A 12991-nucleotide genomic window follows, 5' to 3' on the forward strand; every position below is an offset into this window, starting at 1 on the left:
TATTTCAGGAATTCTAAACATCACGAATATCTTTTTAATACTGACAGAGGGTAGTAATTATGAAATCCCTTTACTCTTACAATATATCTGTGGCTAGTTAAAGAGAAAGTGGTATGTGTGAACTTAGGCTAGGACGTAATCCCACAGCTCACTTAGTTCAAATAATGAACGTTTTAAAAAAAACCACAAACAGTTGGGTAGTCAGGTGTGACAACCTTTTAACTCATTTTACATTACATAGTAAGGCTATAATTTTACTTCTTCTAGACATCTGCTTCAATACAATAAATGTATAAACAAGGAGACAAGTGTAAATTCATATTATGGAAGAGTTAAGACATTCACAATTGGCCATAAGAACCATAACCTCTAGCTTTCTAGTTCAAACCGTACTTACTACATGTCCCTCTATAAAGAAATATATATATAAACACACACACACACACATACACATATATAAACTAAAGCCCTTTCCCTTCCCTCTTTCAGAAATATTAAAAAAACATTTTAAAATTATCCTTGTCTGAAGACTTTGACCTAATAATAAAGAGAAAACTTATCAGGCTTTCTTTAACTATCAGTTCCAAAATAATGCCCTAAGCAAGAGCAAGGAGCCCTTGATTGATCTATCTTGAAGGGACATGGGTTAAGATGACAGTAACATAAATAAGTAGCTTCTTTGATTATTTCAGTTAATGGAAATATCTGGGGTTCACCTTTGACCACTAGAAAGAAGAAATCCTTAAAATCAAAGTAGGATTGGATGATTTTAGGAAACATTCTTCCAAGGTGACTACTGTTCTGTTTGATAAAGCAAAATGTTAATTGAACTTTACCTTGAGTCATGTAACTTTTATTTCATTGTGGAATTTTGTCTATTGTCCAAAAATGCTATAACTGTATTCCAAAATGGCTTGTGAGAGAGATTTTTAGAGTCATGGGGAGGTTCTGTCCATTCTTGGTCCCCTCTCTAAGCAGGGATGCTTAGATCAACATAATCAAAATCAATAAAGATTGTTTCATGAAGGCTTGTGTCTAAAAAACAGAGTAAGGAATTTTCTTCTGTGAGACTCAGCTAAATTAAATCATATCATGAACATTTGTGGATGAAACTGGAAAAAGGACAACAAATAGCCATGAAACAGAACAGTTTTGCATGTGTTTCTATAGTGATTTCTTTTCATTATTAATGACATTGTAACTATGATATTTTAACTCTAATATGCGAATACTCAATGTCACTCAAAAAAAAAAAAGCGAAATTAGCAAGAGTGGCTAGACCTGCCCAAATTCACACACCGGATATTTGAGTTAAGAGATGTACAATTTTAAAGGCACTCAGGGATCAATTTTCAATATATTTCAAAAAAAGGATAAATGAAAAAGAAAACATCAAAGACCGTATCATTACTCCCAAATCATCAAATGTTTATTACACACAAGCTACATGCAAGACACCATGGGATACAAAGACAAATTGGTCCCTATCCACAAGGACCTTATATTCTTTTGGGTGTGGAAGTAGGGCAGGACAGCTTTGTTCACTGGCCATAAAAAGTAGACACATTGGGGAAGGGAAGGGAATAAGCATTTATTAAGCACTTACTAAGTGCCACACTGTGCTAAATATTATCTCATTTGATACATATGCCTTTCTAGTTTCTATAGAATTTTTGTGAGAATCCTCTCATGAAGGGTACACTTGATTAAAATATGAGAAAGGAACAGGCTAACTTTCATAGATGAAATCTCTAGCAAACTCTATCTTCACTATAATACAAATGTCTGGAATGTATAAAGAATGCAATATTATGCTATATATTATTTGATGATTACCAAGAAGTATTTGATTGGAGGCCAAATGCAACCTTAAAAACTCTGCTAAAAAAACAAAAAGTCTCACATGCATATGATAAGATCATAAAAAATTCCTTCATGATATACACACAGATAACTTTAATGATTCTTTCATTCTCATTTTCAAACTAGGCATTAAATAAGGACCTATACTCTGACCAAAAGTGCTCACCAGTGTCAAAGAAGATGTCTGTGTAGGATTCCCTATAAATAATGAGCCACCAAATAATTCCTATTTGCAAATGACATTGTACTAAGAGATCTCTTCAATGAGCAGTAAGTCACTCAGAAAATATTGGCCTACCAACTCAAATAGCACAAACGAAATGGATGAAGAATGTATATTGTCCAGATATGATATGCATTTGAATAGACAGCCCACTAAGATGGCCCATCAATTCATGTACTTTGGACAGGCACACAGCAGATACAATGAGTTGGTCACAAAACTGGAGTGATAGAGGAGGATCACATTTGGGAAATTAAGCAGTACTTTCAAAGTACAAAGTTGTTCTCTGCTGCAATAACCCACATTTATAATATCAATATTCTCCCAGTGTTGCCATAACTTTGATCACCACACTTTAGAACAATGAAAATTACAGGTGACCTAAAGGTCAATGAAAAGAGCAGCAGCATACACAATTCAATAAATAACCTGTCAGGCACTGTATGCTAGGCCCTGAGACACAAGACAAACACCAGAAAGTTCTTTCCATTAAGAAGCTTACATTCTACTGCAGGACAGGGAGGTGGGAAGGAGGAACAATGTGCACATAGGTAGGTAAATACAAAATAAATGTAAAGTAATTTCCTTTGGAAGGGGCCCACAGGGAGTTGGAGAAGTAGTAACAACTGGAAGAATCAGGAAAGGTGTCTTATAGGTAGTACTTGAGTTGATTCTTGAAACAATTCCAAAAGAGGAGGTAAAGAAAGAGAGCATTTTAGGCAAGGGGAATAGCATTTGCAAAGACATGGAAGACAGAAGAAGGGCAAATTTAGTTACAGATTGTGTTGTACATAGGATGACGTGGAATCAGCCTAGGAAGGTAGGTTGGAGCAAAATTATAAATGGTTTTTAATGCCAAATAGAAACTATATTGGTCAGGATTTAGGATTATCAATGTTGCAGCTATGTGGAGAATGGCTTAGAGAGCCAAGAGATTGAAAGTGAAGAAGCTAATTAGAAAACAGTTGCTATAGTCCTAGTAAGAGGTTGAGGGAGGCCCAAATTAAGGAAGCCATGGTACAAATGTAGAGATGGATGTGAGCAATGTTGTGAAGGCAACTGGCAAGACTTGGCAACTGATGTTATCAATGAAGACTTGCATATAAGAAGTGGTATCAAAGATATGTGTGATAAGCAAAGGAGGTTAGGACTGGTCCTAAGGTAGAAGTGAAATATAAGAGGTTGCATTGGTATCCATGAAAAATTATAAGACTATGAATAAGGCTTCCAGAACTGTGAGCTGACCTGTGGAGACACTACTGAATGACAGGGACAAGAATCCCATAGGATTAAAAGGCATGTGGGGGTTACAATCTGCAGAGGTGAAAGGATCCACACTGTTAAGATCACAGATCCACTTAAGTATTAAAGCATTATTCTTTGTATTCAGAGATGACAGTACAGACAATAACTGTTATATGTGTGCTTGGTTTGGTTGAAGAGACTTCCACATGACTCCTTCTAAACTCCCTGACACAGACAAAAGCTGCTATTCTCTGGTTAAATGGCTTCAATCCATCTTCCAGGGGCTAAGTCCCAAATCCATACCAATCATATTCTGTAACAGTCCCCTCTATTACCTCAACAAGGACTAAGAGGCTCTTCCTTTGAACTCTCACAGCATTGTCTTTGTTCTATCCTTAGGCATTTTCAAACATTGCTTTTGATTTTATTTCTCCATGTATAGTCTGTCATGCAGACTATACTGTAAGCTCCTGGACGGCAAGACTGTGTATTTATTATTGATCTATGTAGCCTCATCATTATCTAGCACGGGGTTTCCTGGTACACAGTAGGCACTCAATACATATTTCTTGAATCAAATTGAGTCCTAAGTCCCTCAAAGCAAATGCCTGAGGGTTGACTGGGGAGACAGCAGGGTGACCCATAACTCCACAATGAATGTAGCCATGTAGTCTCAGATTAAAGTGCCTCCATGATTACATGGCCATTCATATATGTAGCACAACCCTATATACAGCTTTTCTTAAAAATAAGCTAAGTTCTACAATTTAAACCAGGGTCAACAATACTGTCATTATGTGCTTCTGGCTACAGCGAGTTATTATTTTTATTTACTCTCCTGACCCTTCAGTAAATAATAGCTTTACATGACCCTGGACAGCCTAAAGATTACTTAAGAACTAAAGTTGTTCTGCGATACATGGTAGGGCAAACTGACACAAGACGGAATATTTGCAACAAGAATTTTTTTTTTTTTTAGTAGTTGAGCATTGGAACACAAAGTATTTAATATTACTGTACTGAGTCGGGGCAGTTTAACGTGCTGTGCCAGCAACTGTCCATTCCTAGCATATTTTTTAAAGTTAAGAAGTATTGCAGAGAACTCTGAGCTTGTCCTAACCTCTCTCATACAAAAGCACGAGCACTCACCTCTTCAGCAGTCCAGAAGGATGCCTGGGCCTGCTTGTACATTTTCCAGATGTCAGGATACTGAATTGGAAAAATGACAAATCGGCGAGAACTCTTCCTGAGGAGTGGTTCTTCACTTGGCTTCAACCCATTTTCAGCAGTATCTGATGATAATTTCTTTAAAGGAAGAGACACGAATGTTTCATTTTAAAAAGCATGCTAGCACCTGCCTTTTATTTCTATCTTAGCCCACGGCTAGGAAGCTTGGGATGAGTAAGTTACTCCAGGTCTGAGCACAGTACTAAAGCACATAGTAGGTATTCAAAAATATTTAATTGACTGATTAATGGATTTTGAAGGGAATAATTAACAAGCTCTCCTACAACATATCACATGGTGCCACTTTCAGCAAAGAGGAGACTGAATGCATTAACGGTCTGAAGCAATATGTCATTTGTTAACGAATATATGAATTTTTGAAAAAGGATTTATTAAGTACTTACGTGCCAAGCACTGTACAAAGTGATAGAAATATAAAAAAAAAAGGGACATTACCCTTGCTTTCACAAAGGTCATATCCTAATTGGGGAGAAAGAATTCACAAACGTGTTCGGGGAGAATGGAAAGATGCAGAATATTTTAAGATGAAGTAGAAGGGCAGAGAACAAGGCCCTGTGGTTTGTCATTTCATCCTAAGTTTTAGAGAGTTCACTCCTATCTTATATAATTGTTTCAAAATTTCTAATACTCATTTAAAAATATTCCCTTAACAATACTATTTGGAAAATTGGTGATCTTTTGACAGAGTGCCACAGGTATTATCAGATTTTGTTGTCAATCAGTAACTCTTGAGAGATCTGGGGATGCATTTAGGCAAAGAAAGGGTCATACATTCTCAAGGACAATGGAGTAAATCTGAAATTGTAGGCAATAAGAGACAGCTTGAATTTTTTCTCATATCAATGCTAAATTTACTTCTTTGGAACTTCCACCTATCACTCCTGGTTCTGTCCTATGAAACCAAACAAAACAAGTCTAATGCCCTTACTACATTATAGTCTCAAATACTCATTCCTTCCCCCAACCATGGTCTTCTCCAAGCAAAACATTCCCATTTCCTTCAACTGATCCTCATATGTGGCATGGACTCAAGGTCCTTTGCCATCTCGGTTGATATGCTCTATAGTCTATCCAATCTCCATTGTACCTGATTCTTTCTAAAATGTGATTCTTAGAATACAATGGGAGAATTGCTAGTAAGTCCTTCTGACCTCCTGTCTCACAACTCCAACAGCCTATTGGGCCTCTTAAATTGAATGCTCTGTAGACATTTTAAACTCAACATGTCCAAAACTGAATTCATTACCTTTCTCCCCAAACTCCCCACCTTCTAGTTGTCCAGGCTCAAAACCTAGATGTAAGCCCAGAATACTATCTCTCAGCACCCCCAACCCCCTTATCCAATCTGATGCCAAGTCCTGTCAATTCTACCTTTATAATATCTCTCATATCCCCTTCTCTCCTCTGACATTGTCACCACTCTGGTATAGAACCTTGTCACCTCACACATGGCCTATTGCCATAGCTACTGGTGGGTCTCACTGTTTCAAATCTCTCACCACTCCAGTTTATTCTTTACTCAGCTGCCAAAATGTTTTTCCTTTGGCACAAGTCTGACCCTATCATCTCCCTACTCAAAAAATTCCAGTGACTATCACCACCAGGATCAAATATAAAATCCTCTGTACTCTTTGTACAGTAATATTGGCTTCCTTGCTGTTCTTTAAACAAGACATTCCATCCCTCAGCTCCAGGAATTGTCTCCCATGCCCAGAACACTCTCCTTTCTCATCTCTATCTCCTGGCTTCCTTCAAGTCCCAGCAAAAAGCCTTTCCTGTCCCTCTTAATTTTTATGCCTTCCTTCTGTCAACTATTTCCTATTTACCCTGCCTTTACTTTGTTTGTACATAGTTGTTCACATGTTATCTTCCCCATTAGATTTTGAGCTCCTCCAGGCAGGGATTGTTGCCTTTCTTTGTATCCCCATGGCTCAGCACAGTGTCTGGCACACAGTAGGTGCTTAATAACTTACTGATGTGGTGACCAGGGTACAGTTCCAACATACAGTTCCCTTGAATCCCCCCCCCCAACCTTCCACTCCTGACTGTTGCAGTGATATCTACTCATATCATGTTTCCTCCACCAAAAACCCAGAATCACAACTCCCACAACCCTTAGGCCCATTTCTTCCTTCTCAATGATAGCGCATTACTCCCTTTCACCATCCCCTCCAGGCCAGTCACCTTAGGATCTCCAGGCCTTTTCATCCACCTTGAAATGGACCTCTCTAAATGCATAGTTTAAGAGAGCACATGTAATAAGTGCTTAACAAAGTTTTTTTTTTCCCTTTCAAACTAATGGTCTGAGCAGAGGGATTAGCAAAATTTACTAAACCAGCTTCACCAAAAACAACTTTACCTTGACCAAGCTACTTTGCCACTATACACTCAGTTCATGATTGTGAAGAGTATATAAAATAGGGTAAGCAATAATTAAATAGATATTTCTATTTACAGGTAGTATTCTACATAGGGGTAGGGGTTACATAAACAAAAATAAAACAATCTCAGGAGGTTATATTCTATTGAAGGGATACAAAATGTACCCAGATTAATACAAGGAGAGCAAAAGCATGAATACCTGCAGAGTAGATGTATTCCTAACTAGCAGGTGTGATTAGTGAGCCACTGTCAGTAATAATTAAAGGATTGTGGAAAATAGGAGAGATATGACAAGACTGGAGAAGGGCAAATGTTGTCCTGATTTTCAAAAAAGAGAAGAGAATAGAACCCACAAACTATAGGCCAATGAGCTTGATTTCAATTCTTGATAAAATACCAGAATGGATCATTTAAAGAGATGGCTGGTAAACACCTAAAAAAGGAGGAAGTGATCACATGGCTTCACCAAGATCAGGTCATGCTATACTAATCTCATTTTACTTTTTTTACAAGATGACTCAACTAGCCTATGAGAAGACTAACATGAATACCATTTATTTACCTAGATTTTAGAAAAACTTTTAATAAAAATATCTCATATTTTTCCTGTGGAAAAAAGACAGAGAGATGTGGACTGGGATGAAAAGTTCTGAATAATAAATTTGAAATCAAATGGATGCTGAACTCAAAACATAGCTGTTAATGTTTCAATGTCATTTCAGTAAGAAGTCACCAATAGAGTACCCAACCCAGAGATCTGGGCTTGAGCCAGGGTTGTTAAACATTTCTATCAATACCTTTATTAATAAAGGTACAGATGACATGCTCACCAAATATGAAGATGACAAAGTTTGAAGGGATAGTTAACACAATGGATGATACATTCTGGATCCAAAAAAGATCTTGATATGCTAGAGCAGAGTTTCTTAAACTTTTTCCACTTTTGACACCTCTTCTGTTTCGGCAGTGTTTCTTGACATTGTGTGGTCTAAGAACATGCACAGTGCAAAGTGGACATGCTTTGTTTTCAGAACTAAGGCTGCAGTGAAGTTGCACAATGCTACATAGTAAGTGTTGTGAGAAACACCTGATTCATTACGCATTTGATTTTTAATTAATTTTCGGTCGCTGCACATTCAGAAACCTTTTATTGTTGCCAAATTTTTCTCAATCCCATATGAGGTTGAGACCCACGGTTTAAGAAGCACTGAGCTAGAGTACCGGGCAAAAATTTTTTAAGATTAAATTCAATAGGAATAAATACAAAGTCTTACACTTAAGTATCTAAAAATAAACTTTTTATAAGGAGAACACAGGAGAGGCACTACCCCATAGTAGTAAATCTGAAAACCCTGCGCTGCTTTAAGAGCAGCATTGCTTCCAGGAAGGGAGACTGTTCAATGGTTCCCAATGGTCTGAGGAATAAAGTCCAGACTCCTTAACCTGTTATCCAAGGCTTTTCAGTCAGAATTCAAACCTTTCCATTTCTCAACACTCATGAACTCCTCCTGTCTTCTTCAACTGTTTTGGTTTTGGTCACTTCACCATGGCCTAAAATGTACTCCTTCCTTTTGTAACCTTCATTCCCTGTAGAAATCCTTCCCCCATCCTTAAGGGTCTACCCCAGGTGCTCTATCCTTCAAAAAGCCTTCCTGACCCTTAGTTACTACTGATTTTTTCCATTATTTTGTTCCTAGCTTTCCTATGCATTTACTGCTTTATTTTTATTTATTAATATATTATATATATGATATAAACTGTATTATGCTATATAAATATAATAATCATATTATTTATTTATAGTATTTTAACTACATATCTTAATTATCTTGCCTAACAAATCATAAGCTTTTCAGGGAAAGACATCTTATTAATCTTTATATCCATGGCCTAGATCAGTGACTTGAACATGACACACAATGTTTGTTTAATGTGGTGTTGAGCATAAAGAACTTAATGAACTAGAGTGGCCTAGACCTGAACTGTCAAATACTTTATGAAGCAGGGTTGTATTTTAAGATTAAGTTGGGACAGGGGGAGTGAAGTAAGTAGAGGCAAGAATACAATATACACAATTACTACAGGCATTTAAATGGAAGGAAAAGCCACAAAACAAGTGAATATTGCAAAACTATAAAGAGCAAGCATGGAAGAAATATGAAAAGACACCTCCATCCCACTCCTTTGCAGAAATAGGAGATTGTGGATGTTGTATGTTACATATATTTTCAGATTCTTCTCTGTGTAGTGATCAATTTTGCTGACTTATTTTGTCTTTTCTTCCTCTTTTTCCTTCTTTAAAAAATGTTACTCATTATATGGAATGGCTCTTGGGGTGGGGTGAGACGGAGATAGGAAGAAGGATACTAGCAGAAATTCTGGTGATGTGAAAGACAAAAGATATCAATAAAAATTTATTTTAAGGAGGCATGAGGGGAAAAAAGATTAAATTGGAGGAAAGTCAGGTGCTTGATTACTGCGATAGTCTTGAGGAAAATATGAAGGCCTGAAATTAAAAGATAGAGCAATCTACTACACTGTGGTTGAAGAACCGATAAGACCTGAATAACAAGGGAAAAGGAATAATCAAGATTTCTAGACTGAATGTAACAATGGTGATACCTTTAATAAAAAGAAGAAAATCATGAGAAAAGGTGAGTTTGGACTTTGGGAACTAAGTATTCATTCCCATGCACTTGGCCAAAGTAGAAAAAACAAAATCATTTTCTAAGGTATACATACTAAAAAAAAAAAAAAACCCAATAAAAATCAGGATTAAAACCATAAACTTAAACTGAGCATCTTTCTAAATGTATACACAGCCAAATTTAAGGCTAAGGAAACTATAGCCAAGTTCTTTGCTCAAATCTAGCCCACTTTTGGATGAAAGGTGTTAAGTAATGACAGTAGAAGAAAAAATAATGGAAGCATTATTCTGGTACAGTGGGAAAAGGATGGAACTGGAAGTAAGGAACCCTCTTAAATGGTATGCTTATATGACTTTTCCTGTAGCTATAATCAAAAGATTTGATTCTGACACTACTTGTGTGACCCTATCCAGGTTGCTAATCTCTAGATCTGTTTCCTTATCTGTAAGAGTAGGGAAATAGATGGACTAGATAATCCTTGAAGTCCCTTCCAGCTCTAAAAAATCTTTTGTCCATGATGTTGGTCAGTACTTCTTTGACCTGTACTTCTTAGACCTCAAAAGACTCCTCCCAGCTCTGAAGTTCTTTAATTCCACAGTTCTTCAGTATTTCCCACAGTGCCTAAGTAGTATTGCTACATAATTGCTGATTATTTCCCTTGTACAATACATGGTTTAGAAACGCTTATAAAATAAACTAACAGCATGGTGGGACTACCAATCTACAACAGTCATTTGGTACAATTAAATGAAACACTTTTCGGATATTTTCTTCCATGACATGACAACAACAAATACCAAAATGATGTGTTTTCCAAGTACTTTAAAAGCAGAGTCAAACTGCTAGTAATCTAAAAATTCAAATTCAAGATCTCTCCTTTCCTCACTAAATCTTCCTCTGCAGTAAAGAAAATGCAGCATGGTATATATGTAATGCAAAAAGCAAGGAATTTGGCATTTAGGGGTTTGATTTCAGCTCTGTCACTGTCAGCTTCTGGGTAATTTTGGACAAATCACTTACCTCTTCAGCTCCCATTGCCCTTATTTATAAAAAAAGTAGAGTGAATTTAACAAAAAAAAAATTAGAGTGAATTTAACAAACATCTGCTAGGTGCAAGATACTTAAGACTGTGGTATCAACCACATATTGACTTTGAAAACCACAAATGAACATTATTTATGTTGCATTTTTATTTACTGTGTTAAAAATCTCCCAATTACATTTTAATCTAGTTCTGGCAGCACTCGGGAGTTTTAGCAGTCTTTGAACTGTTTGCTGCTTCTGACTTAGAGGCTCTGAGGGCCTTTCCAGTAGTAAAACCTGTGATTATAAAATCTTTAACTTCTTTGATCTGTTATTCATGGCTTGAAATACAAATCCATTAAAACAAAAATTTCTCAGTGGCAGGGACTATTTTATTCTTTTGTCTTTGTATCCCTAGTACTTGACATATTTAGTCAGGACAGGGATTTTCACTTGTATAGGCAACTCCTAATGAGGAAATGTCTTGCAGTCTTCAGAGTGCACAGGAAAAAGGGTTTGCTCAGGGTCACCTAGCATAGACCTGTCAGAACTTGAATGCAGGTCTTATCCAAAGAGAGGAATCAGAACTTATACAATGATGTTATTTAAAGAAAAAAAAAATAGGGGCAGCTAGGTGATGCAGTGGATAGAGTACCTGCCCTGAAGTCTGGAGAACCGAAGTTCAAATCTGGCCTCAGACCAAACTCTTGACACTTACTAGCTGTGTGACCCTGGGCAAGTCACTTAACCCCAAATGCCTAAAAAAACAAACAAACAAAAAAAGAAATAAAGAAAAAAAACTCTGAAAGACTAACAAACAAGGATTAATACAATGATAAACCGAAATTTCACAGGCCTGATGACTGAAGTGATACCTACCTCCTGCCAGAAGTGAAAAGACTCAAAGAGCAGAATAAGATACACATTTCGGGCCAAGGTGAGAATTTGTTTTGACTGTGCATATTTGTTATAAGGGTTTTTTTTTTTCATTCCTTTTTATTGTAGGAGATAGACAAAGTGCATGCTAACCAGAAGAAAAAAAAAAATGAAAATTCAATTAGAGAAGAAAAGGTCTCTCATCCAAGTTATTCCCGGCTTGAATCACAAACCCATCAAAACTAAAAACTCATTGGGTAGCAGGGTCTGTTTATTTTTCTGTTTTGGGGGGGGGGGTTGCTTTTTGTTGTTGTTGTTGTTGCTGTTGTTTTATCCCCAGCTCGCAACAACTTTGGCCAGGATTGGCATAGGAGGCACTCCCAGTGAGTAGATTTTCTTTACCAGAGCAGATGTGCAAGCTTAGATCACCACTGATCTAGTATATGGCACCTTACTTAACAGACATTTATTGAATTCACTCCAATCTCTTATTAATCAGGACCCTGGGAGCCCCAGAGGCTGGAAGGGGCAGCAGATGGTCGGCGGCATGCCCTGCGCGGGTCAAGGACAGCAGGTGACCCAAGCGGTCTTCCCGAATCCGAGGCGCCCTCCAGCCAGACTCTCCTCCGGCCAGCGTTTAACCAGCTTAAGGAATCAAAATTATTCTTCTCCGGGGAGGTGGGAGGGGGCGCATTTCTGCCCTGGCCGTCCCGGGCGCCCAAGACTCAAGTTCCCCTGATGCCATCCCGGGAACGGGTGACGGCGAGGAGGCGGGCGGCCTATCCCCTGCGTCTCCTCTCCTCGCGTCGGAAGCCCCGAGCAGGTAAAGGGAGGCCCCGAAGGAACAAAGAGGCCTGAGGCAGAGAGAGGCCAGGAAGCGCTCCCCTCCAACCCCTGAGGCAGGAGGTAGGGAAGGAGGCGGGCCGGGGACGCCGTGTTTACCTCATCCAGTTGGGGCCCAGCCGCCGCCGGCCTTCCCGACTCCCCCATCACCCGGAAGCGACGCGAGCCAGAATCCGAAGGAGACGCGAGAACGCTCTACGCCACTACCCCTCAAGAGGAGGTCCGAGGCCCGGACCCGCCCCGGAAGCTTGGCTCCGCCCCCGAGTTCTTCCATATTCCCCGCCCCCAAGGCCGCGCTCCGCCCCTACTCCTTGGCCCCGCCCTCCAGCCCTGGGGCCCCAGAGTGCGCCGCCGGGGCTTGCCCGAGGATGTCTGAACTAGTCCAGCACCACTGCCGACCGAGACGCCGGTACAGCACCCTTTCCTAACGCGAGAGGAATTATTTGGAACAGAACCGAAGTGAAAACGTATGCACGTGCCTTCAAAAGAAATTCACTAAATGCAACCTGGGGCAGCCGAGAGGGGTGGAGATGCAAAGCAGCTGGGGTCGAGGTGGGGGTAGGGGGTGGGAAGAGACGCTGTGGTTTCGTGAATTTCCAGCGGTGGGGGCGGGGCCGAGCCACCGTCGCAGCCCAGCCTG

The 12991-nt window shown here is 39.0% G+C and overlaps 1 protein-coding gene across 4 annotated transcripts in view; it reads right to left on the reverse strand.

Annotated features, from left to right (window-relative positions):
* Window positions 1–12548, reverse strand: part of RRM2B (ribonucleotide reductase regulatory TP53 inducible subunit M2B) — a 127249-nt gene extending 114701 nt beyond the window's left edge. For all 4 annotated transcript variants that reach the window (XM_027849988.1, XM_027849987.1, XM_027849986.1 and 1 more), the window contains exons 1-2: window positions 12451–12548; window positions 4481–4636 (exon numbers count right to left, since the gene is read on the reverse strand). In XM_027849988.1, coding sequence (XP_027705789.1) covers window positions 4481–4636; window positions 12451–12498 — 204 coding nt within the window. In that variant the 5' untranslated portion in view covers window positions 12499–12548. The remainder of the gene's footprint in view (window positions 1–4480; window positions 4637–12450) is intronic.
* Between the last annotated feature and the right edge of the window lie 443 nt (window positions 12549–12991).

Source organism: Vombatus ursinus, unplaced genomic scaffold (assembly GCF_900497805.2).
Source record: "Vombatus ursinus unplaced genomic scaffold, bare-nosed wombat genome assembly UNPS02008961.1, whole genome shotgun sequence".
NCBI classification, from domain to species: domain Eukaryota; kingdom Metazoa; phylum Chordata; class Mammalia; order Diprotodontia; family Vombatidae; genus Vombatus; species Vombatus ursinus.